This window comes from Bombus pyrosoma, linkage group LG11, assembly GCF_014825855.1.
Source record: "Bombus pyrosoma isolate SC7728 linkage group LG11, ASM1482585v1, whole genome shotgun sequence".
NCBI lineage: Eukaryota > Metazoa > Arthropoda > Insecta > Hymenoptera > Apidae > Bombus > Bombus pyrosoma.
The window spans coordinates 11153318-11179224 of NC_057780.1; the positions used below are offsets into that span (position 1 = coordinate 11153318).

Here is a 25907-nt window from a genome sequence, read left to right on the forward strand (position 1 = left end):
TTTTGAGGTATGGCTTTATATATATTTAACGAATACAGAGAAATTTTTTTTAAAGTAAAAAAAAAATTACAACAGATTTCTAAGCCTATTTCATGGACTGCAGTTTTCAATCCGCGTGAAAGATCCACCTCGTAATTCTTAAGAATTTATATATATTTATTTATATATATTTTTATATATATTTTTCTCCTCGATAAACTAAAAAAAAGGCAGAAAATAGTGTGAAATTAAAGACTTTGGCAGGTTTAAAGAAAAGATATGTTTTATAAAAAGAAAAAATAAACTTTAAGACGCTATAACAATTATTTAAATAAACTTTTTGACGAACTTCTTTAGTTCATCGAGAAGAAACATATATAATAATTTAATCCTTTTTTGGTTTTTTGTTGCGGTCAAGAATTACAAGGTGGATCTTTCACGCCGATTGAAAACTGCAGCCCGTGAAATAGGTCTAGAAATCTGTTGTAATTATTTTTTACTTTAAAAAAATTTCTTTGTATTCGTTAAATATATATAAGACTATACCTCAAAATTCAATAACTTCATTTCTTTCTTTCCCTTCTAAAAAAAAATCACGAAAAGGCGCTGTTTTAGAACATTCTAATTCAGGATACCCCCTTAAGTCAGTGGCATAGCTTGACTTAATCAATATCGGTCCACATATACAATAAATAATGTTATTAATATCTTGTAAATGCTCCAGAGGTTGACAAAACATGATATTTAATCCTAAAAAATCAAACGACAAAATAGCGTCGAAGATCGATTGACGATGTAATGAATTTTGAAGTTATTCCTTTTTTAAAAGATGACTGATGTGACTTGTCACATTTTTCGCCTGTGATCGATTTGATTCTTCTGGCCAGTACCATTCAAATATACAATCTCCTTTTATTTTACAATTGTCGTCTCTGTCGATCATGGAACGCGCGAAATTGCTTGGCCGAATTGCACCACGCCGAAACCTTGAGCGATTTCAGACTCACGTATGTAGGTGTTGTGAGTCACGGAGACGCGTGCGTGTCCCACGCGCGACCCACGAATCACGTTTTTACGTTTGCACGAAAACCAATCGCTTCGATGGTGGTCTCCTTAACCTGCCAGGTGTTCAAACGATATTTTTAGTATCGATAAGCATCGATAAAGAGTGATGTATTTCTGTTCCGATCGTGTGACAGAATGTTACGACTTGCAGTCGCGACGATACCGATGTTCGCGGAAATGATATTTCAATCAAGGACGAATCTGTCGAAAGAATTGGACGGTTCAAGTCGGTCAAGTCCCTGGCGGTAAGCTTTGATCTTAACGCATTGTAGTAACTCACTGGAGACAAACGTGTCTGTTTTTAATTCAATAGTTGTTTATTTTACTATAAAAGAAGATTTAGAAAAAAGAAAACATAAAAGAAGAACGTTGAATATAAAAGTAATGAAAGTTCTTTTATACAAAGATTTTTCATGCAAATACGAGAGACAAAAGTCACGGACTATTTGATTATTTTAAAAGAAGTATACAATTCACAAAAAATATGGAACTATTTAATGAGAAAGTATGTTTGGAGTTAAGACTGTTGGTTAAATATGTAACGAAAGATATTGATACCACAGGCAATATTGCAACTGGATAGAAAAAAGAAAGTCATTCATATCTCGAATCGTTACACAGCAATTTTCCCTTCAAATTGCAACAGCAAGTTATATACTTTATTAAGTAACAACCGATATTCGTCCACCGAGACGGTCTATAGAGTTCCGCAAAAGTAAAAGCGGATGTTTTAATCTGTCTAATCGTAATCCGGCCATTTGTACAAACGTTCGACTTTCGTAGCCGATAGCAGTTTCACAACGCCAATAAGAAACTGCTCGAACCACGATACACTTCCATGATTGACGTCCGCAGGTCTGGCCTCCTTGCGGTTTCAAACCTCTTAAATGTAAACCAAGACGTCGATATTTTTATATTTCTCTTTTTAACATCATGACGAATCACTTTTCCTTCAGTTTTATATTTCTTGCATTACGCATTATCTTAAAATACAGCGATAAAAGTAGCAGAGAGGAATGCGATCGACATTCGTTCGTGACTTTGTAATTCTGTTCGATCTAATCGTCTGAATCTGCGAGTGACGGAGAAGAAAACGTATAATGTAATTTTATCACCGAGAATCATTATATAATTCGAACGTCATTTAAACGCTACAAAAAATCGATAAGTACATTTTTAGATAACATTTATAATATTTATGTATTCTGTTTTGTTTCTGTGATTTTCGTTTAGGGTCACGCGCATGCCTTGCATATTATAACCTTCGTCTCGTTAAGGGAGACGTTGTCCTTCATCGAGACAGAAAATCACCTAAAGGCTTTAAGTAGATCTAATATCGTAAACAAGGCACGAGCTAAATTCTCCGTGAGACACGCGATTACAAAACAATTGGCAACGCTTGTATTCCCATACACACGATGCTTATTAATTTCCACGGTGAATCTTCCTCAGATATTGAAGTTTATTCTATTTTTGTCACGCCACTCTCTAATTTTATAACAGAATAAATATCCTTCGAATTGCATTTGAGGCCGATTCCAGTATGACGTATCAGTCCTATACCTCAATATCCAAATACTTCAATGATATTGTTCGATCGTTGGCGGAGAGACGCGATCTCGAGGAAGCGCGTCAACGGGAATCGTAAATTCCCGTTACGATCAGATAATCGACGCCACAAAATGATCGATCCTCTGTTTCGTTTAGGATAATAAAGGTGGTTGAATTGATTATAGCACTCAAGTAACAGATTACAATATACACTTTACTCCAACAACTTTGTAGACATAGACAGTTACGCTCGGTGCGTGTAGATATAAGTAAAATAAATGATTGATCTGAGGGTGGAAAATCATTCTAGAGATGTTGACTGAGCTAAGGATGACAAACCAGAAGTTCGGTGACGATGCTGTCGCAGAGGAAAATTATTGCTGGGGGTTGATCGCCCCACCACAGGTAGAAATGATCGTTGAACATGGGGAAAACCCGACCTTCCAATAACCATAAGGAACGTCTCGACTTGAATATGTTTTATAACAATTAAGGGCCCTAATGGTAAAATATAAACCCTTAGTTTTATAACAGTTCCTTAGAATTATTGCGACCCGGCTAATTATATTTGTACAGCTAGTATAACCCCTTCGATCAAGGAATGGATTCTGGTTTATAATTCTGGATTACCGGACGCAACAAATATATATTATTTGTCCTCGCCTGGTTAAAATTTTATTTATCTTTTTATAAGCTCATAAAAACAAAGAAAATCTTGCATGAATACTTGTTACTGAGAGTCTAGCAGTAAATTACAACTCGTAGATGATTAACACGACGCACCATATGCGTCGGTAGCAGTAAACGTGTTAAAATTCGTCTCATTCGCGATCCAGTCGCCACAGGATTCAGACGTTCGAGGATCCGTATCAATTCAGTAGGTCGATTCCCTATCCTTTCCTCACATGGGTGCTCTACTCGTCAGATGGACTCTCGCATAGTCCAGTCGTATCGATTTCAGGTTGGAGAAATGCGTGGCCGCGTGCAACGTATCCAGTGGTCCAGGTTACTTTCACGTTTCCGTTCGGTCGACGTCGACGAGGAACAGAGATCACCGCGGGAAACTCAGACAAAGAAGGAGGGGAGGAAAGCGACAGATGCGAAGAAAGAGAGAGAGAGAGAAAGAAAGAAAGGATTCCTCTCGTTTCGTACTGAATTCTGAATGAATATCCGCCTTTCTCACGATCGAACCACACTCGTGAGAAGATTGATTCGTGCGAAGCGCGTAGCGGAGAATTGGAGCATCTCGCGTCTTTTCCATCGTACTATAAGAAAAGCGTGCAAAAGTCTCAAGTCATATCTCGTAATTGCCACTGGAATCATTTTTTCAAGAAATATTTTTATATCGTATTGTATAAAAACGAATCTGTACGTACAATTGCTCAGGAAAATATATGAATGAAAAATCATAGCCAGCGAAGAGAAGCGTTGAACTCCGATTTTATGAAATATTTGTCTCTCGATAGTTGAAATAAATGAAATTTTACTGTGCTTTTAAAATATCAAACTAACTAAGGCTCTAACGTGTATATGCCCGGAAGGAAAATCGTAAAACAAGAGATTAATCTGTGTCTACACGACGATACGATTCAATATGTAAGGAAAAAATGTAGAAAAGATCGCAAGAAATTGGAAGAACTCATGTGGTCGACGTTTTTCTACGAAGGCAGATTTTCTCTTCACCTTGAGTCGAATAACTAGAAGTAACAGTACCCGTGGTATTGGCACGTCCAGCATCTATCGAACGCGCCGGATCGACTAGTTTATCGTTCGAGTTTCTTGCACAAATTCCTTGTTTGGTCTATCGAGGAACATCTGACCGAAGACGTATTTCCCGAAGGAGTGTCCCGGAGCCTATCTCTCAGGTCTTCGAACCAACAATGGAGCAACTTCCAACTACGAAATAGACCTCTTTGTGTCACTGCATCTTGAATCACGGGACGTGCGATACGTCAGGCAAATATTCGGATTTACATATCACCACTGAATCGTCACAGTTTGCTCGAGCCACGAACGTGCTCCCTTTCCTTTTCGATGAAAGCGTGACCCAACACGGAAATCAAAGTATACAGATATAGGGTGTTCCAAAAAGTGAATCGAAAGTATCTTCGTTTGGCGAGAACACGGGCAAACTGTACTACTATGCTACATATTGCGTATAAAAAACGAGCGTAACTTTCTCTTCCATGTTTTTTTTCTATGCTGAACGCTTGAAAGAAGAATCAAACGTTGTGAAGTTGAATAATATGTGTATTATAATTGGCATATCTATAGTTAAAACACGTCCACTGCCGATTGAATTTTTACTACGTTACTATATATTAACCTTCTCATTTATGAATTATTTAACAAGCAGAAATATTTCACCGTATAATTAATCTGTTTATCGTACGATGAATAAGGTTTTCACTAAGATTCTGTCGTTTAATCCCTTTCATGTTCAATGTATTTCTATAGGTTGATAATTTATTGAAGAATAGCAGAGACTTAACTAAACGAGGAATCAGTTTTCATGCAATTAAATTTGCAATATTTTTTGGAACATCCTGTATCGAACAGTTCTAGCCGTTCTTTACGTACGCGTTCGCGATGCCCGCACTTCTTTCTCGCCTCCTGCATTCCGCGACGCGCCTCGTTAGACTTGACACGTATTACTTTGCATTCTCATAAGCGTTATGCCGCCCTGCCTTTCTCATAGCGCCAGGCAGAGCGTACGATGGCGCGAGATCGTCAAGGAATCGGCAGCTACGAGTGCTCATAGACGGTCAACGCGATCGAGAAGGAAACTATCCGGACAACGTTTTGACTACCGACAAACCAAGGTACCAGAGGCTACAAAAACAAGGAGATTAACGACTTTTACACTTTGAAACTATAAAATTTTCAAAGAACATGAGAGCAATTAAATTTTGAATTATTCATTAATTTCGCTCGGTATAGCGGAATTTCTTATTAAAATACTTGAGAAAATACTCGAGTTTGAGAATAAGAAAAGCCAAACGAATTTATATCTTTTTCTACATGTAATCTACAATATGGCACATAGAAATGTTAATAATTTCTGTTGCTCTTGCCAATGGGACTTTGTTATATAAACGTAAATTCTTATTGCTTGAACGTTGGTAATGCAGAGAATCAATAAACATCTATTACGTGAAATATTTGTCATCCAATATCGGTCAAATACAGTTCCAGTTGTAAATGACGGAAATAAGAATAATATTGCAACGTTCCAATTAGAAGCCGTGAAGCAACGAGGGTATGTAACACACGAGAATGATATGGTCGACCGATTAATTTCTAACATAAACAGAACGGCATCCCTCGATAGTAAGCATACCTTCGCGTGCGCGAGGCGTGCGCAAGTTTCATTGACTCTCGAGTTATTGAACGTGTTCCATCGAACTACAAGCTGTCCGCTGCATTACGATTTTGTCCACGAGGCAAGAGAGGAAAGGTCAACGGAATATACTTGAACAAGGAACATCTTATATCGCGAATAAAATTAGAATAAAATTAGAATAAAATTATCATAAAGAAGACAAACAAGAACATATGATCTTTAAGTAATCCTTAAGTGGATGTAGCAAACTTATTTGACTCTGCTGCAGTCCTCGAAATTTTATGTTTCAATCTTCTTCGATATTTCTAACGTAAAAATTACTACATAGGAGCATAGAAGCCTCTTGAATCGTTATGAAATAAAATATTCAATGCTCATAACAACAGTGATCCAACCTCCTGGATAATAGTTAAGAGCTTGAAATATTTTTGTAATTTTGGAAGAATACGATATGATCTAAAATGGCCGAAAGAACGCATTAAGGTTAAGACCACGTCTTAGTCGAAAATCGTATTCTACTCTCGTTCCATTTTGTCTTGTGGCTTTGTCGGTGGCGAACTTGCGAAACGTAAAGCGAGTTTCACAACTCCGGCTATCGAGCAAGAAATATCACTAGCCGCAAGAAATTACTTTTACTCGGTATAGACTCATCTGTCCACTCGGATCACGTGGATGAAAAACACGTGACAACATCTGAGTTATTAGCAATTAACACTGTACACGATGGGACAGAGATACGATCTATGACCTTTCTTCTTTTCCAGATCTAAACATACTATTTCATTATGTATGAAAATTATCGGTAGTAATAGCACTCTTTATACAAAATCAGGTGACAACAAACGTTCGTAAAACTCATTAAATTTTATTCTTCGTAACTACCGAATTTTAACGACATGAATACGTCAGTTCCCGGCTAGAATCCCATACGAGTTGATTAGTCAGCGTAGTTAGTAATTGTCAAAAGGTCGAAGCTCGTTACAAGGTAAATCGAAATCAACTCACGCTAACGGCATTGACGACGATAACCCTGCAATTTTACGATTCTTCTGTTTAAACATTGTGTCGTATACTTCCTGTTTCGTTGATTACGTAAAAAAATTATGATAAGGCAACGTTCCTTGTGTCAGTCGTTTCATAATATTTTCAACTCGCGACCGACTGTTTTATAATACACCATTCCCAATACGCTAAACTGAAATACATACATACATATGTTTCCTACGAATATTCCCGCCAGCAGGAATATTTCCTTCGGTGACCGCGTTTACGTTAGACAGAGATGAAAGAACGAAAGATAGAAAGAGACAGAAAGAGCTTTCAAATCCACGATTATTTCCGCACGGCGAAGCCGCCCGTTGCTCTCTGTCAACCTGTGTATTTCGCTGGCCACGATACACGGACACGGAACCAGACGCGACAGAGAGACGAAACAAGAGGGAGCAATAAAAAAGAGAAAGGTATGATAATTACCAAGGAGTCGTCCCCATTGTCAGCGCTCATAGCCCACCGCTAGCGCGAGGGAATTCGAGATCGTCGTCGTGGTCGTCGTCTTCGGTCCTCTTCTCCGCCCTTCCGGTAGAACAACCTTACGCTCGTCATTCTGCGGCGTATCCTAAATTCGCAGGACACTCGAAGGACTCGTTAATAGACACCAATGGTAGCGCCTCGCACCTGTCATCTGGCATTGCAACAACGAACGCGGCTTGTTGGTGCGATGGTTATAACGTATATAGAAAGGGACGAGATAGAAAAGGATCGGAGACGGGAAAGGGCAGACGTAAGAGAGGAAAACAGGGAGAGAAAGAGAGAGAGAGACAGAGAGAGGACACTGACACATGAAACGTCAACGACACTAGCACGCCGTTGTATTCACCGTACGAAACGAAAGCAAATTTTTTTTTAATTACGCCATCGACACGCGTCCCGCACCACACGCCACTTCCATTCGATTTAATCTGCGATTTTCGTGTTTCATTGACCGAGCAAGAAGGAAGAAAGCCCGAATATGAAATTTTACCGCACCAACCAAACTAACCTCCGTACAGGCTCACGGGCAGGCGCTAACTTCCAGCGGCACTCAACTCAACAACTTGCTAATGCTTTCCCTTCCATCACGTCGCCTCCCACCCCAAATCACATACGAACGGCAGGTAGAAACGATTGGTTTGGAATTGGACTATATCGTCATACAGAACAAGTCGTTTGTGTTATCTTTTTGAAGACTAGTCGCCCGTATCAGTCACTATTTCGGAAGTAATTTGTAATTTGAATAATATCGCGAATAAACGTCACCACTATATGCACAGGATTCCCGCTACGGACGCCATGTTGGTGGTGCGCGCGCAGCTACGCTCCAAGGCAGGAAATTTGAAGAGTAATTTAGCGGTATGTTTAAATTGTCATTGTAGAGAGGTGTTAATTTTAGTTTACGCGGACAAATTGCTAATACTAATTTACGATGTTTTGTAAGATTTCCGGCTTCGTTCATGTGAATGGTAATAAATGTATGTTAGTGCCCTGTAATTGTATGTTATCGCAACATTAAATAAGGACAAATAGGATATAATAAAGGTAGGAAGAGTATTTTTACACTGCGTTACTTGCACAGCCGGATATACCTATGCAACTAAAGTAATTAATAAGACAAGATCATGAACAATATATTGAGAAGAGTCACATAAAAAATGATTTTTTAACTGCTTTCAACATAGTAACGATAAAATAAACAAAGGATCTTGGGGAATGGTATCGTGAATGTAGAAAGACGAAATAACAGAGAACGAAACGACGCACACATAATAAGACAACACATTACACGGTAGACAAGAGACTTTTTCACAACATTTAATAAAACGCTATCAACTAGGTATGCCTTTTTTTACTCAAATACTCTAAAAGTTACTTACATACGTGTAGTTTATATGTATATTTATGTTATACGGAGGTGTCACATCCCTCGCAATGTTTCAACACGTTAAATCTATGTTCCTTTCGTTTCTTCTATTTTCGATAGTGAGATTTCGTTATCACTGTACACTGACAACAAACGTAACGATTTTAGGCACCAATCAGCGACGATGAACACAGTGTAAAATACGGAAATAGAAGATCGTCAAAAGTGCTTGGGAGCTGACACATCCAATAAGTATGTATAAATTTAATACTATCGTCTTATCATTGTTTTCTTACGTGTTATATTTTAATCAATCGTGGGTATAGCGATCAACGTCCCGGGATGCTAAAGAGGTCTATGTCTGAAAATCTACAAGGTGAATAACAATGGGTGTGCAAAACAACATCCGAACGAAATAATATTTGCCATCAGACTTTGTTTACCGCAATAGTTTTTCAAAAAATGAGAAAACCTCGCGCGGGTATCTTTTCTTTACTTTGTTCGTGTTAACTCTTACCTTGAAATTGCGAATATAGACAGACAACAAAATTGAGCCGTTGATCATTTGGGTTCGAGACTCCTCAATAATCGATAACTTATACATTTTCGTTAAAAAGTTTTCACATTTTGCTACCATTCGCACAATGTGATATTAAAAATTACCTGCAATTTCAAGGTGTCATATGAAAGAATGAAGAAAATATATGAAATCTTAAACGTTATATGTTCTGTAGACAGCGTGCGCTTGGTATGCCAACCTATCATGGTTCCTCTAACATTGGAAACATGTAAATAACCGCGATGCTTCTGAATTTATTACAACACGACGGAAAATCTATTCTCTATCGTCATTTATCATCGTCTGTTGATTGAAAAACCATTCAAACTCGATCTCTTACTAACTGGCATAAAAAAGTCCCATAATTTATTTTCTTAACCTACGATTCTGGCAAACTGCATTTTCATATGCACGAGTATCACAATCGTTCACATTTCGTGGTCACATATATGGTCATATATATGTGTTTTGTGTATACAATCATGTGCCTGTCTTCCTTTCTAATCAGCAACGCGAACATCTTTCGAATTCGCTATAAATACTAAGTTGTTCGCCATCGCAGCTGTCACACGGATTCGAAAAAACCTTCTTTTTTTCTGTTCTTTTTTACAAAGACACAAGGCCCGCGATCCTAATATTAAAGTTAAGTATTATAAACTGCAATCTAAACTGATCCCATATGTTGTTTCTTGGTCACAACCTCGTTGAATATCTTCTGCAACTTCGTTTCAAGGAGACTGTTCATGGAGATTTTCGACGAAGACCTTCTCCCGAAAATCCTTCACCGAACTGGCGGCCTCGGATTCTCTTCACGTTTATTGAGAACATCGTCTTATCCATTCGATTAATTACACAATCGACAATCTTATAATAAAGGAACAAGGACAATGTCTCAAGCTTCCATCCCGGGCGGACGCACACGTATAATTTTTCTAACGACATCCACGGGACTCGTCATAATTAAACGCGAGTGATTCTCGAGAAGAACCCTTGTTCTATTCGAAAACCACATAAACAATTTACTCGGATTTATCTAACGCATGGAAGTCTATCTGGTCAAATTGCCAGCACCTTCTTATCGAGATATTTCTTCATTACCCATTTTTTCTTCTTTTCTTATTTTTTCATTCGCAAGGTTTCCAATGACGAAAGTTAAATTCTATTTTTCGTTATAAATCACTATGGGTCAAAAACGATTTGACGGATTCGCACATAGACAATTCTTCGTATCTACAGTTTAACCTAGGCGGATACAGTCTCAACCATTGACTTTTTAATAATTTCCCCAAAGTTTTCGTCACACTCTTCCGTACTTTCCGATTGTTGTTCGTTACCTTGGTTCTTTTCTACCTCGACCTTGGTTCCATTCCCGTGATAAGTACCATGCGCCGCGGGCTCCATTTCACCATAGTACGAATATCTACCAGACAAAAGTTCTGAAAATGGTTCTAGTTTACCTATTTGTTGAACCACTGTATTCATCGGCTGCACCGAATTTAAATTCGTGTATTGTGATCCGGTTGTTTCGTCCTGGGCAAAGCTAGTTTCGTAACTGGATGAGTGTTGTCCGGGATGGACCTGGCAGTTTCCCTGAATTGATCCGGCGTCTTGCCCATAAGGCGCATAGTGTGAGAACCCTGGATTTCCTGGCACCGTTTGGAATTGCGGCTGAAATTGCACCCTAGATGTAGAAGGAAGGTTAGCGTAAGGTTGATAGTCCTGATAAGTAGGCTGTTGAAAGTTTACTCCGGCACTTGTTTGGCCTGAGAACGTTTGAAAAGCTTGACTAAACTCAGGATGAAGTTTCCTTTGAGGTCCCTGCGTACCATCAACAGTGTCTTCGTTAGGATAGCAATCGTCTCTAATTGCGTAAAGATCCAGACTATCCTCTCTAGTACCAGGTACTTCTGGCTGACAATTCGTCCCGCCGTCCCTAGCGTCGTGATTTTCGTAATGAAGCGTCGTAAATCCACCACCGTTCAGACACGATTCTGTGGTCCTATTCTCCATCACGGATCCCAAATTGATTTCTCTTAACGGACTTCTGCCGTTTTGATTGTCGGAAGCGTCGTGATCCGTACCCTCTTCTTCTCGTTGCTTTTTTTCTAACTCCAGCCGCATGAGAGTGTGAATGAAATGCGTTCGCACTCGTACTGGATTGAACTCAATCCTGCCTGAACTATTCGCACAACCATCTCGGGTACATCCACAAGGAAAACCCGCTCTATCAACCTATTAACATATATCACAATCGTATCATTTAATTGTTTCTTAAAAAATCCGTGACTCTATCGTATAGTATTTAGTATAGATCTACTAACCTGGCACTTTACATTAGCTCGACTACAAGGACAACTCTCTGGATCGCAATATCCTTTGCACCCGCAACCGCAATGTTCTCTGCTAGCTCTAATGTCACGGCACTCGTCCTTTTCGACGGCATCTATTCTACGTACTCCAGCCGCTCTAAGTAAAGCTCGTCTCTGCCACGTAGGTACTGGCTGCAGGAAATAATAACTATCGATATCCAGTTCTTCGTTATCACTTTGTTCCTCGTCCGTATCATCGCTGGGATCCTCCGAGCTGGAGGCTGCCTCCGATACGCAATTTGCAGCACGCTCGGAGCGCAATTGAGCTAGTCTAGCACGATGAATTCGCCTCTGTTCAGCAGCATGCTCCGATAACGAGAACCGTTCTGCATGAGTATGCGTCGCACTCATACCAAGGGTGCTGCCACCCTAAGAAAAATAAATCGATTTACCACGTTATATTCCATACATACTATATATCATTAATACTATAACACTAGTATATTCTTCGTAATATTTATGACGAAATAAAATTTGTATTGTATAAAATATGTACCTGAGAAGGCACACAAGTGAAACCCTGTGCCCTGGGAAAATAATACACGGTGACAGCGTCGAATTGAATATTGCGTTTCTTTTTCATAGATTCTTCCGTATTGCTTCTCTTTGGACTAGGAGCCTCGTCCATGCAATCTATCAATCTTCGTTTTAAATTGCTCTTTGGAGGACTCCGAAAATTCGTCAATGGTGGTTGTGGTGTACCCGGTACACCCACATTCGGTACAAAACTGTCCAACTGATTCACAACTGAAAAAGAATATCGTACTTTGTATTTTCCTATCATATTCTCGCATATTCAGAAATACACTGACATATCTTTTATAACCCAATATCACAATTATTAAAATTAATTTGTCAAAAAAATTCTTTTGCATAAGTATTTATAAAATATATTTTGTTTATTTTCAAATGGAAAAAAGAAGAAGTTACACCAAAGAACGATGCGTTTAATTACCTTTTTCTTTGTCAGAGAGAATATCATCGGGTATCCTATCCAAGAAAGAAGTTTCGGAATCGCTTTCAGGAACCGGTGCAGGCCCAGGATCACCGGGTATCTCGCTTCCTAAACCAGAATCGCTTCCATCCGATCTAACTTCGTCCCGCGCACCAGTGGCAAGCGCTAGGCTTTCCGCTGAATCTTCTGTAAAAGCTTCCGGCCTCTCTGGCTCCAACCTCGATATGATCTCCGGATTAATATCAACGCAGCACATGGACTCGTTCTCTTGACACGATATTTGATCAGAAGCGGTATCATCCTCACATCCACGTACATTCGTCGTGGTTGACATTTCGGAACTATCGGACCCGGTTTCAGTTTCCGTCTCTGTGTCAATAGCTTCTGGGACATCTGTGGTAGGTTCCAACATCTCCGGTGAACTTGGTGTCGTTTCAGACGAATCTAAATTGTTCAACGGCTGTAAATCCTCCGTGGAGGGTAAAGGCAAGGAAAACACGACTTCTTCATCCTCTGCTAATTTCTCTATTACCGATGTGGCTGGCGTTTCTTCTTTTTCCGGTTTCTCTTCCGTCGTCGCTTTTACCGTCTTCGGCAATGTTATCCTTTGCAAGATCACCTTGCATTCCTTCATAGAGATAATGGGAGTTAATTTTATCAATTTGGTCTGTTGCAAATCGGATACTACAGGAGAATCGTTCTTCTCCTTATGGTCCTGTGACTCAGTCTTTTGGACACTGATCTCGCAATTTCGCCTTTCAACGGAACATACTTTCTTCGACGTATCTTTGGAATCAATCGTTACATCTACGTTGCTATCGTCAGCGTTGCACGTGGTGTTCTTCTTCTGCTTCTTCTTCGAGATGACGGTCATACATTTCGCATCTTTCTGTTCCGGTGAGAAGTACTGCGACACATTAATGTGATCTATCTTAACCATTAATTGGGGTAACGAACTTTTCATGGTTTCAATTATCTGCTTGTCGTTTATAACCGGTGTTGTGCAATCACTATTCGTAGGCATAGTGTCGTTACACGAGCACTCCTCGACGGGCTCCTCGCACTGTTTCGGTTCCTGGCACTTGCTGAGATTCCTCTCGGGGCTGTCGCGCGACAGCGAACAACAAGAATCCTCGTCAATAAACGAGCCCGAGTATTCGAGCTTTTTACAGGGCTCTACCAGCGCCTCTTCGACGCTGCCGTTGGTACATTCACCTTCCGGCGACGTCGCGACTCTGCAGACCCTATGCTCCGGCTCGGTACAGCTTATCTCCTCGGAACCGTGATTCGTTTGAAAAGAACCGTCCACGCTTACATTCGTTGATAACCTACAACCACTCGTTAATAAATCATCGATAATCCTATTGTTCCTTGAGATGCATCGACTGTTGACATCATCGTCGAACAAGCACGAGTTCGACGACAGGGATATCTCACCCAGGGTACGCTCTCGGAGGCTCACCAAAACCGGTGAGATCCTCCTCACATCACTTCTTACTTGATTCGATTCATTCTCCGAAATTTCAACGCCGATCCGCTTGATCTCCGCATTGATCGGCAGAAAATCGCTGGCCGGCCTTTTTCTACACAACGGCGATGAGGTGGTGAATTCTGCATCGCAACTATCATCCACTTTAGAATCGTCTGTCTGTTTCTCGGTATACTGAACCGACAACGACATCGACGTCGGCGTCGGCGTCGGCGTCGGCGTCGGCGTCGGCGTCGGCGTCAGCGTCGGCGTTAGCGTCGGCGTCAACGTCAGCGTCGGCGTCGGCGTCGACGTCGAACAATCTTGTTCATCCACGGATTCGTTCGATTTCACTTCTACATCGTTACCCGCGTCTTCAGGTTGCGTCTTATCTTTCCCAAGTTTCAGACCCATATCAGAGATATTTAATTGACCTTCGTCATGTGAAAAGTCGTTCGAGGTCTCGACCGAAGCCTCGCGTAATTCTAGATTGATGAACACTTGGTTATCGACGGATCCACGAGTAGCATCGTGTATTTCTTCGGTAGCCATCAAAGAATCGGCATCATTGTCGCGCTTCGTTGGTCCGTTTTCCGATGCAGTTGACGACGACACTGTCGTCGACGCACCAATCGTTTTCGCTGATTCTATAGTCAATGCACCACCACTAACCGTTTCCGCTAAATCAGCCGAAGTAGAACCTTCTTGGGCTTCTAAACGATGATCTCGAGCCGAAGACAATTCCATCTGGAGAGTTCAACCTGCGGTAAACAAGAAACACAGAAATTCATTAAACTTATACCACGTGCGATCATTAACAGTAAACAATATTTGCAAATGTTCGAAAAAAGACCACAAATTAGGAAACGTATCTTATTCTCTGAACTTCATATTCGTTGCTGATGGATACGAGAAAGTAGATTCGACTGGATTGAAAAACCAAATTTCACAGAAGTAGAGAAGATCCTTTAACGATGGACGTCACACCACCGGGATCAATTCATTGCTATATCATTCCGTGAAGCGAACTAATCTCGTTCCTAGTCATTTCAAGGTAATCATATTTTCCGCGTTGGCTCTTTTTCTCAAAATATCATAAGCAAAAGGACGAAGAGGAGGATGGAGGGATCAATAATCCGCGCGCCGATACCGCGCACCGGTAAACGGAGAAAGACACGACGTGACGCCAGCGAGAAAGAGGAAATAAATCCATCATAAATGTTCTCCGTGATTTTGTCGCATCGCGTATCCAGAAACGTTTGCGAATGCTACGCGGTTATCCCCAAATCCGCGTGCTCTTTAATCTGTCGATATCTTTCTTATCACGGCACCAAATATAAAAGGGACTCTGCATATAATCCTGGCCGGAGATTATTGATTCAAAGCTGGCAGGAAAAGAGGGGTGGAATGGGGAAGGAGGGGGAGGTTTCTGTCTGCCTTCGGTTACCATGCGCACCTTGTACCCCTTATATACCAGAAAACTCCGCGACTAAACTAGGTGTAGAAGGGTTCTTTTCTTCCGTTATCTCTCTCTCTCTTTCGTCTTTTTTTTTTTATCTATTTGTATCTGTATTTTTTTCTTAATCCTGTTCGGTTTGATTTACTTTCGTTTCTTGTATCCTATTTTTACCTTCGAGCCGCACGATCTTCTGCCCCCTCCACCAACCTTCCGCACCACTCTGTCCTTTCGCGAAAACCGAACCTCCAAACACGAGGCTCGACCTCGACAATCCGTTATCACGGCAAAGCCTTTAAGTCGTTTCGCAACTCCAACTATCTCCATTCTGCCCGCGAACTCGTCTGCCGTCCCTGAGATCCGAGCGATCGGCGTCCTCCATGGAGGACAACCGTATGAGCCTTGAGCAGGAGCAGAGCATTCAACAATGTCTGACTGCCCACGGGGCCTGCACGCAAATAGCCTTTTTCAGAGAAACGGTCAATCTTATCGGCGATCCTACGATAATTCTTGGAAAATTTTCGAATTCGAGAAATGTTTACTGGAAGAACGTGCCACGGCAAATCACGCAGACGGATGCTGAAGATTCGATATCGTTGCGTTGAATGGTGTTCGATAATTCGAGACAAAGATTTTTCCAGAAGCGATGGTTGCAAAAAATACGAGTAGGAGATCGTGGAACTGGATACGTGTTCTTCGAGTACGAGCACCAAAAGATATATGACGATGATCGAGGCTGGTACGAACGAGATTAAACATGGAACGTTTTAGCAGGAAGACATCGTAACTCGGTGTAGTGCAACAGCACGGGTCCGAAGAGCAAAAGCGGCTGTGCGAGACGAAAGAAGAGCTGAGCGGAGAAGCGGCTTTCTCGATGAGAGATTCAAAGCAAACGCGCGAGAGCAAAACAAACAGGAATAATATGTTCTCTGGTGTTGCGAAAACTAGGTGGACGTTCACGAACAGACTGACTGAATATTCCCAGGAACGAATTCGATAGAGAGAGAGAGAGAGCCGGCCTCCTCTCTCATTTGATGATAATGATAGTACTCGGTGGCGAGAAAGCGAGGGAAATATGCCTCTAAGTGCGGAGAGTATACTCGTAGAGAAGGAAGAAGCGAAGCGGAGGCGCGTGCGTCGCGTTCGACAGCTCGGAGCAGAGTGAGCGGAGCTGGCTCGACGCTGCGTCGATGACGATTCCGTTCGGCGCCGCTACTCGGTCACCTTCGGGATCCCTCGGTTCTCTCCTCCGCACTGGTGAAGGGTACACGCGTACTTTATACGTAGGAGTATGCGTGTTCGTGAATGTGTAATACAGTGTATGGTGCTACGAAACGCCGTGGTTCTCAACGGGCCGATCGAACGCAATTCAACTCTCCAAGCGATCAATCTTCGCCTCTATTTTCGGTCTTTTTCCAAAAATTCTCCCGTGGTGGTTGTAAATGTTCGAAACATGCACGCCAATATTTATCCCTAACGGTAGTTAGAGGAAAACCTACGTGTCGACGGAACAATGGATTCAAGTGGAGAGTGATAGAGTTTTTCGAACGAGACCGCTCATTGATTACATCGGTGAAATTCCGTGGCCTTTCTAGAGTAATTCTATTTTCTGCGCACTCTTACACACAGCTATAGGATACGCCTACGCGTACACACGCGTGTAAAATTAACGATCGGTATTATTAACTTTCCTAGATTAAATACATACTGCCTTTAGCCTTCTTCTTTTTTCTTTTTTTAATTTAAACGGGTAAAGAAGTGGACATCAAACATAGTTCACGATAAAAAGTGGAATAGTACAGCTACCGAGTAGGCTTTCGAATACGATCGAAGTAGTCGATCGAGTTTTTCAACGAAGAACGAAGTATATATGTTACATTCATTATGAAACGCACGAGTAAAAATTAGAAAAATAATTCACGAGAACGTACGTCGTAGACACGTTCCGATTCAACTGTTAGACGATGCAGTTATTTAAATTAACCTCGTTACACTTGCTGGCGGACAGTCGTCGATTATCGAGTATCATCGGTGAAAAGCTTGGCTACAGTTCCCTTGCATGTGTAACATTGTATGCGGCGACATTTCCGAGCCTACCTACAGAGAACTCTAGTCCACTGTATATCTCTTCTAAACCTCCGATACAAAAGTCCTTGCTTATAAACAGGAAATAGGAAGATCTGGCCACGTGTAACTGCGAAGAATCGCCGCGTATTATCGATCCGAACGATTGACCAGTCTCCGTGAAACATCCAAGGTAATGCCCGTGTTTGTCCGAAGGACTACGATATAGCTCGTGATATAATGTCTCGACACGTTTAGAACCACAACAACTGATCGTTTTTAAATCGTGAAATAGTCGAGATCGATTTACAAAAACGACAATCATGAAAACCACTGATATAGAAGATATATTCACGGTATACCAAACAGGTTTCCATCGTTACATAAGCGAGTGTACACCAAGTGACTATATCATTCTTATCATTACCCTTGCATACGACTTTTTCCATCAGATTCGCCAAAGTGCACTCGACGATCCAGAAAACAAAGTCATGCACGAGGTTAAGTGCTTACTTATCATCGACCTGGCGTCGATTCTAATAGCGCAACGAACCGGTTCGTATACTAAAAATCTACTATTCAAACCTAATTTTACAAAGGTTAAACAGGACCCAGTTTATCGTCACCTAAATATTCGTGCAACTATCCGGATGTTTGAAAATTCATACGCGTAACACGATCCTCCGGTTCTTGCTCCAACGTAATGCATTTTAAAAGTGGAAAGTCCTGCATAGGTGGCGCTGGTCGCAGAATTGGCGCGGTATTGTCTACGACTACTCCAGCTCTCTCTTTCGCGATATCTTTCTCCTTTTTCCTCTCTTCGTGCTCTCTCCCTCGCCCTCTCTCCTTCTTTCTCCGCTTCACTTGCCTTTCTTCGTTTCTCACATTTATATTTTTCTTTCTCTTTGTCACACGCACACAGAGAGACGAGTTTCTCTCACGGATGAGGTTCAACGAACGAGAGAGCGTGGCGCTTGCGCGGGGCTGCACGACTGCCGTAATTGTCGCTACGCTGCGAAAGTAGAAGGCGTACAGCGACAACCCTGTGCTCGTCTCCTTTCAGTCTTTCTCTCTGTTTCTTTCCTCCCCGATCTCTCTTTTTTTTCTTATTCCTCCTTCTTCATTTTTCTTTTTTTCAGCAAGAAAGTAATGGTACATTCATGCCGCGACAAAATATCAAAAATCGACCGAAAAAGATCTCCCAGCCCTACGCGGCCTAACACTCGCGTTATATGTCCTTCCTCTCGATGGCTTCCACACGAATTTTTCACCTCTGCATTAACCTACAGAAAAGGAACCCGGAGACTCGACCGGTTACCACAGTACTTCAATACTCGTCACTTTGCAGATGCCGTAATAAATGTTACGTCAAAACATTTTCTTAATGCTTTTGCTATAACTAGATTGCGAATGTTTATGCATTTACGAAAAATTTCAGTGTGCAAATATACAAAATATCCAAAACAAGGTACTCGTTGTAATATTTAAGATGAAACACGTCTATATTTATCTCCTCCCTAAATTATAGGACGCACAGACTGCGACGTCGTTGATATTGAATGAGATAGAATGGAAATGAATCAAGCGTTGAAGGGTAGGCTAACTATATGAGGACAGCCCTGATTTACTGAAAAGGTCACTCGGATAATCCTTTAATTACACGCGATCGCGAACGGCGCTATTCCAAAAAGATGAAACACGATCCGGTGTGCTTTCAATTAAGCTTCATTGAAATTTTACGTCACGTTGCGCGACGCTAAACGTTTCAACGTATCGCGACAAACGACCGAACGATTTGTTACGTAAGCACATAATTGAGCAGCGCTGAAGTTAGCCCGTGTTCGATTTCTTTTCCACCCGTGTGCTCTGTTGTCGTTTGGATTGAATATCAAGGTCGCGTTCTTGAGCCACATCGCGAAATTCTGCACGTCTCCTGAACGATGTTTACCCATCCTCATGCACACTAGAGTGTACATACGTCGCGACTCGTAACCGTACGCGCGACGAACAGGTGCGTGGCAAACCATGAACATACATATATGAGTTATAAAGATTGACGCTGCAATCGTAGCGCTTTCCTGATCGAACATCTAATCTTCGTTATTTTTATTCCCGTTTCATCGTTGAAGTTTCCTCTAACGACTAAATAATTCGCTTCGTACCCATAGCCTATGCACGGAGGTGCGTAAGCTGCATTGTTAATGAGATCTGGGAAGACAGTTTTGTTGGATGACCAACCAGTCTATCAAACTACGCTTTACCTATCCAACTCTATGTATACGCTGAGTCCACTTTTCTGACGCTTTCTATAAGCAACATCTGACTAAAGTGCAGAGGGCAGAGTTCGTGCAAGTTGATTATCAATTATACCCGTTCCCTTTCCTACATCATATATACATATCATATCATATATACATATATCTACCAGAATTTGCACTGGAGATCGGGCTAGATTTTGAATTTCTGGAGACAATCCACTGATTCATAATTTGAGTTTCTCCTGTACAACTTGCTAAGCTATTTTCTATTTAGTTGTACTTCGTGTAAACTAGCATCGAGGAATAAATACACTATATCCGATCTCGTATTCTCTTATCTGGTACACAACACAGAATGTAGTGTCAGAAGTGGGACACCCAATTTGCGAAATCTCAATTTTACGCTGAGCGTAGGGTACGTAAGTGCAATGTGACAAAGAAGGAACATTCTCCAATCTGCAGTTTAGTCACCAAGTAGAAAAACTATGAACTACCATACGAAATATCCAACGCTTCTTCCTTATATTTGAATTGTTTTTCTTAAATACTTAGAATCGCGACCCTTTAGCTGTCTTAAACAAAACATCAGTTTCTTTGAAGCCGTCTGTCAGGAGTTCGATTAACTCTCTTCACTGGAAGCCAACACGTAGAAAATTGCCTAACGTCAGTGGCCCTTGTCCCCGCGTCGGAGACGATGCAGATTTTCAGCAAGTGAAGACATTCAAAAGGGACAGTTTGATCGGGCCTTGATACGAATTTTCATGAAAAAGAACCGAAAACGTGGCTTGGCCCCAGGTACCGCCGGCTTTTCTAAACTCTACAGCGGCAAAGAACCAAGGTGGGAGCAGAACGAGAGACCGAGACGAGGCATATTAAAACGGCGTGGGGGCGAGCGAAACGCGAGACCAAAGCAGTTTTACAACACCGGCAGACGCTGCGATATTGCTCCGTCGTGCTTTCTGCTTTCTGGGAAAGGTCCGAAGCTCTCTCTCTCTCTCTCCCCACTCTCTCATTTTCTCTTTCCCCTACCCTCCATTCTCTCCCCGCTACACCCCGTCACTCTTTCACCTACACGTCTGCACAACTTTGAACACGACCTACACGAACACTACCTCTTTCTACCAGTACTTCGTACACACTCTCATATCCATACCTCTATCTCTCTCTCCTTTCTTCCTCTCTTCCTCTCTTCCTCACTACCCCATTCTCATCAGTAGTATTTCTCCCTCTTTCTTCCCCCCTATTCCCCTGATCTATCAACACCACCTATCCTTCTCTCTCGCAAGATACTCACACAAATTCCACGCTTTTATATCCGTGTCTCGCTCGATCTTTCAGTTACCCCCATCTAACCCTCACTCGCTTACACCCACGCCAGTCTTTACCATCTGTCTCTTTCTATAGCGAAGGCTGGTAGTATCTATCTCTATCCACATTTCGTTCTCTCTCTTCAATCGCATCTCCTGCTCTATCTCCATTTCTACCCAGCTTCGCCGGTACCGCTTTCTCATATTCTCTCTGCGCGCGTCACTATGGCGCATCACTATAGCAAGATATAGTGCGGGCCCGACTACACTGCACGCAACTATACGACGTATAGTAGTACGGCGCAACGCGGCAACGGAAGACAAGGCCGTACCACTCGCGGCGAACTGAGGATACGAAAACAGTTTCACACGACCGACGCCAATGGTCTACGTACCACCATTATGATAGCTCGACAGAGTAAATAATATCGTGGGTATTCATTAATCAAGTAAGTGAACCTTGATGCGGAACGTGACACACATCGAGCGAATTTTTCAAGGGTCGAAAATGTATTTCTTATTCTCGTCTCCCTTCGCCGATCTATGTGTCGTGTTGCACTACTGACGCGCAACACTCGCGGGAAACGTAGCAACCAAACCACCCACTCGAGTATACCAGTTGCTAATTCCTTTTGCTCATGGCCCCTTCTTGCAAAACAGAATCACAAATCGATGCGTATATACATATTCGTTCGCATATTTCAGAAACATAGCGAAGTAACGTATACCGCTGCTTTCTACGTGTACCAGCATAAACGGGTGCTCACGGAAATATATACCCATTGTACCATCGCGAAATCGATGTGTGCGTGAAGAGGGTTAGCATCCTACACGATTGAAGAATACGTCGTACTACGGAGACATACGCTATGTGTCGATGTGTGCGTGCCTCTTACACAACGTAAACGCTCGGTAGTGTAGGTTGCTTTGGCATAATAAGAGCGAGGGAGCGGAATATAATGCAACCTCCTGCGCTCAGTGGCCTCCCTGGAAGCTGTGGAATGTACCACCCACCCTGCCCTCCCATTCTATACAACAGAGAGAAGAGTCGTGCGGCGTTGGTCGTTGTAAACACTTCGTCGGACTATTAATACTAAAAATCTCGAATCAGTACGAGACGTTACTCTGTGATACTAACTACCAGGAGTTTTATAGGTCGTTACACGGGGGTTGAAATTATTTTTAATAGGCTATTTTCGTCCCCTGATTCACTCTCTCTTTAATCTTCTAATTATAGGAATTTTCTTCTTTTCTATTTTTAGTCAGATGTACATTTGAAGATTAAAGGTGTTACGGCCGATATCAATGGACAACAATTAATTTTATCAATCGTGGCACGCTAATCAATCATGATTACGTATCGACACTTCGCCCAAGCTCAATTCCGTCAATTACTCGAGCGAGCTATTCGAGAACTTCACAATAACTGTGAGTTGCACGCGCGGTCATTCATTTCGCGTCTTGTTGATAAGTGGAACTCTGATTCGTCGCACACGACAACATGCGCCACTCGTACGGGCGCGTGCCCATATAAACTGTAACGTATCGGCCATTGTTGCGTGCTCCGGATACATTGTCTCGTGGGTTGTTTCGCATCTTCGTCGATAGTCTTTTCAGCATCTAAACTTTAGTGCCATAATTTTCATCGATAGAACGTGTCGATCGGCTTTATCTGAGGAGCAGTAACGCAACCGCACTAAAGAATATATTCAGTGAACAACGAATGACGAACCACGATGCTCGTTAAGATCATCGTTCTTCGTCTAATATTCTTAATTAAAAAATCAGAAAAAATGCTCTTAGAAGCATGCACGATTAATAACGTCAAATAATCGTTACGTCGCAACAAACATTCATGCGTACCCATAGCTGTTACCATCAGCAAATGTGTATATATGTATTTCTCTCTTCGTTTTCTGAGAAAAAAGAAGAAACAAGGCAGAGAAAGAGAAGGAAGAAGGGGAGGAAAAAATCTGACAAGAAGCAACACAACCACGACGATGTTAAAGGACAAGAGTGGAAAAAGAGAGGGCGGGTGGTGGTAGCGAAGAGACGAACGAACCTATGGATATTTCGCGAGGGTGCGAAAGAGATGGAGGGTGAGCTGCGGGGGTGTATATTGGGACTTGTAAATGGGGGTGGGAGGTTCTACCTCCGGCCGAATCGATCCCACCGCAGTGTAGCACTATAGCAGTCCACGTGCATACATACCATGGACTTTTCTCTCTCTCTCTCTCTCTTTCTTTCTCTCTCGCTATTTAGTTCTCCTTCTTCCCTCGTTCTCTACCCCGTTCGTTCCTTCACCCTCGTATTTTCTCTCGTATACTCTCCACACTCGTTGCACTACACCGTAACAAACCGACGCAGCTGCGCCAGTGCGCGTTCGACCGAGTGCAACCGGAACAGGAATTCTGGATGCTGAATGAAACTTTTTTTTAATGATCGTGATTAATACGTTGACACTGTTTCAACAGGCACGATGCGGCAGTGGTCGTGAACTTTTACCGGTTCCGTGTGGGTGACGTTCCGCGATGTGAGACGTACAACGTCAGTTTCTGGACCAAGCACCGCTCAAGCGGATGAAACATAGCCCTGTGGACGTTGATGGATTCGCGAACCAGCATCAAAGGATACTAAATCTCTATTATCTGCTCCCGGCAAAGATGATTCCGTTGCGGGACCATCGTGAATTCCGCCTGATCGCCTCCGTTTTCCAAAATTTTGTATACACCACCATATCCCACATTATTGGCAACTCATTGAAATGTTCCAAATTTATGTCAGCATCTTAACTTACACTACCGATCATAAGTATTAACACATTCCGTACAATTAAAATAATATTATCCATTAATAATAACTCCACGACAGTTATGTTATTATAAATTTGTTGTTTCCTTTGCATCGTATGTGTCCTCTAATGTAAAAGACTAAATAAAATTTGTTAGTGATACATCTATAGTATTCTATACTATTCAAAAGCAAAAAGTATAACAATATTCAGAACGCTTTTGTTAAATTTATGTACCAATTTTTACGTTTCGAGCAGTTTGAACTACACGATAAGTGGGACTATCGGTTAACGCGAAAACCAAGAAATACAGGCAGAGGGTGTTATTATAAATCGATAAACGCAACGCTATGGTATATCCTCGTGCGCTGATTGGACATCCTGTACGAGGATTACTGACACGTTCATTCAATTCGTAGTACGTACTACTCGCGCTCAGCCGATGACTGCAGTCACAGAATGCGCGTATATGGGTGCTGCAAATCGAACGCGTAGGTGGAGGAGGGATGAGGATAGAGGAAAGGGAGGAGAGGAGGTGTGGGAAGATAACGGGCATGGAGTATTATTACATGTGTCGTGGTACACAATCGACATACACATTCTGCTATGTAGAGCGCAGGCTGCACGGGTTGTACCCAACAATTTGTCGAGGGTACGAATCGTGAAAATTTGAAAGGAACCAAGAGAGAAAGTAGCCGGATTTCGACGGTCAACAACAACCACGTTTCTTTCCCACAGGACGATTCCACGGCATGAAAGAAAACACACAGAGACGTCCTTGTTTCTTGTTAACGAAAAAAAGCAAGGAGAACCATGTTTCAATGCGAGAAGATGAAGTTTTTAAAAGGAGGAGTGTGTTACGTTGACGACACTGTTTTGGTAATGAGACGACAAAGAAGTAAATCAAGGTTTATGAACACTTAATGAACGCTTAGAACACTCCATGTGATAAGGTCCCGGTGTCTTGTATAAATAAGGAGTTAATGGCCAGTTATGATTCAAGTTCACGCACAAGTGTTCCCTAATTACATTCTCACGTCCATATTTTCCTGTAAAGCCATGCTCTCGGTACGGATTATACGGAACGTTAACACGAGCTAAACACGAAGCTGGCACTATGTTGGCCGGTATAGCGGCCATACCCGTCGCTCATTGTACTCGGTTCAATAGACGAGACTATAGGTTTCTCGTACCACCGATGTATGCGTTACACATGCGTGTGTATATACATACCGGCATGCGTGTTCACGTATCAAAGCATTAGGGCTTATATGGGACCCTTCAGTCACATTTAACTGCGATGCAATTTGCAATTTACTATATTTTAATGGAAACCTAACAGACATCGTTGTTTAAGCTAACATTTTGAAACGTTTTTACTAACAATTCACTCAACATTTCTTGCAAAGTTTTGCAGACGGAGACACAAAGAATTTTATTATTATATTAGAAATTAAATATCAATTTAATCAATATACATTTTGACATCGATCGAACGGGTCGTGAAAAAGTGATACAATTACAACTTTTCTCGTGACAAGTCCCTTTCAGCCGCTTAACAACTCTAAATTTCAATGCCAAAAACAATAACTCACAGAAAGACCTATCGTGGCCAATTCACAAAAAAGGGGAGGAAAAAAGGCTAAAGCAGAAACCACTGAACCATGTATCACAGACAGATATTGCAAGGTGATCGAATCATCCATCGACCGATGCACTCTGGATGCATCACCATATGCGCGTGCATGTGAGCGTGGATCGTGGGCGGCGGACACATGCATCGTCGATTGACGTGGGCATGCAAATGCTCGACAGACTGAGACAGCTCCAAGAGAGACGGCCACAG

General features: G+C 41.8%; 2 protein-coding genes and 1 long non-coding RNA gene across 8 annotated transcripts in view; 1 reads left to right on the top strand and 2 right to left on the bottom strand.

The window, feature by feature from the left end:
- Window positions 1-8007, bottom strand: part of LOC122572821 (ral guanine nucleotide dissociation stimulator) — a 41321-nt gene extending 33314 nt beyond the window's left edge. For both annotated transcript variants that reach the window (XM_043738333.1, XM_043738329.1), the window contains exon 1: window positions 7412-8007. In XM_043738333.1, the coding sequence (XP_043594268.1) occupies window positions 7412-7441 (30 nt within the window). In that variant the 5' untranslated portion in view covers window positions 7442-8007. The remainder of the gene's footprint in view (window positions 1-7411) is intronic.
- Window positions 8008-8767: 760 nt separating this feature from the next.
- LOC122572819 overlaps window positions 8768-25907 on the bottom strand; it is a 33136-nt gene continuing 15996 nt past the window's right edge. For 3 of the 5 annotated variants that reach the window (XM_043738311.1, XM_043738314.1, XM_043738313.1), the window contains 4 exons: window positions 12718-14946; window positions 12259-12509; window positions 11715-12131; window positions 8768-11625 (listed from right to left, as the gene is read on the bottom strand). In XM_043738311.1, coding sequence (XP_043594246.1) covers window positions 10636-11625; window positions 11715-12131; window positions 12259-12509; window positions 12718-14932 — 3873 coding nt within the window. In that variant the 5' untranslated portion in view covers window positions 14933-14946 and the 3' untranslated portion in view covers window positions 8768-10635. Of the gene's footprint in view, window positions 11626-11714; window positions 12132-12258; window positions 12510-12717; window positions 14947-15815; window positions 16800-25907 lie in introns of those variants that run through there. The other 2 variants (XM_043738312.1, XM_043738316.1) reach the window with 2 other exon arrangements.
- On the top strand, window positions 21297-24223 carry LOC122572822. The gene is made up of 2 exons (XR_006318572.1): window positions 21297-21719; window positions 23745-24223. It is a non-coding gene; the product is annotated as an uncharacterized LOC122572822 (long non-coding RNA).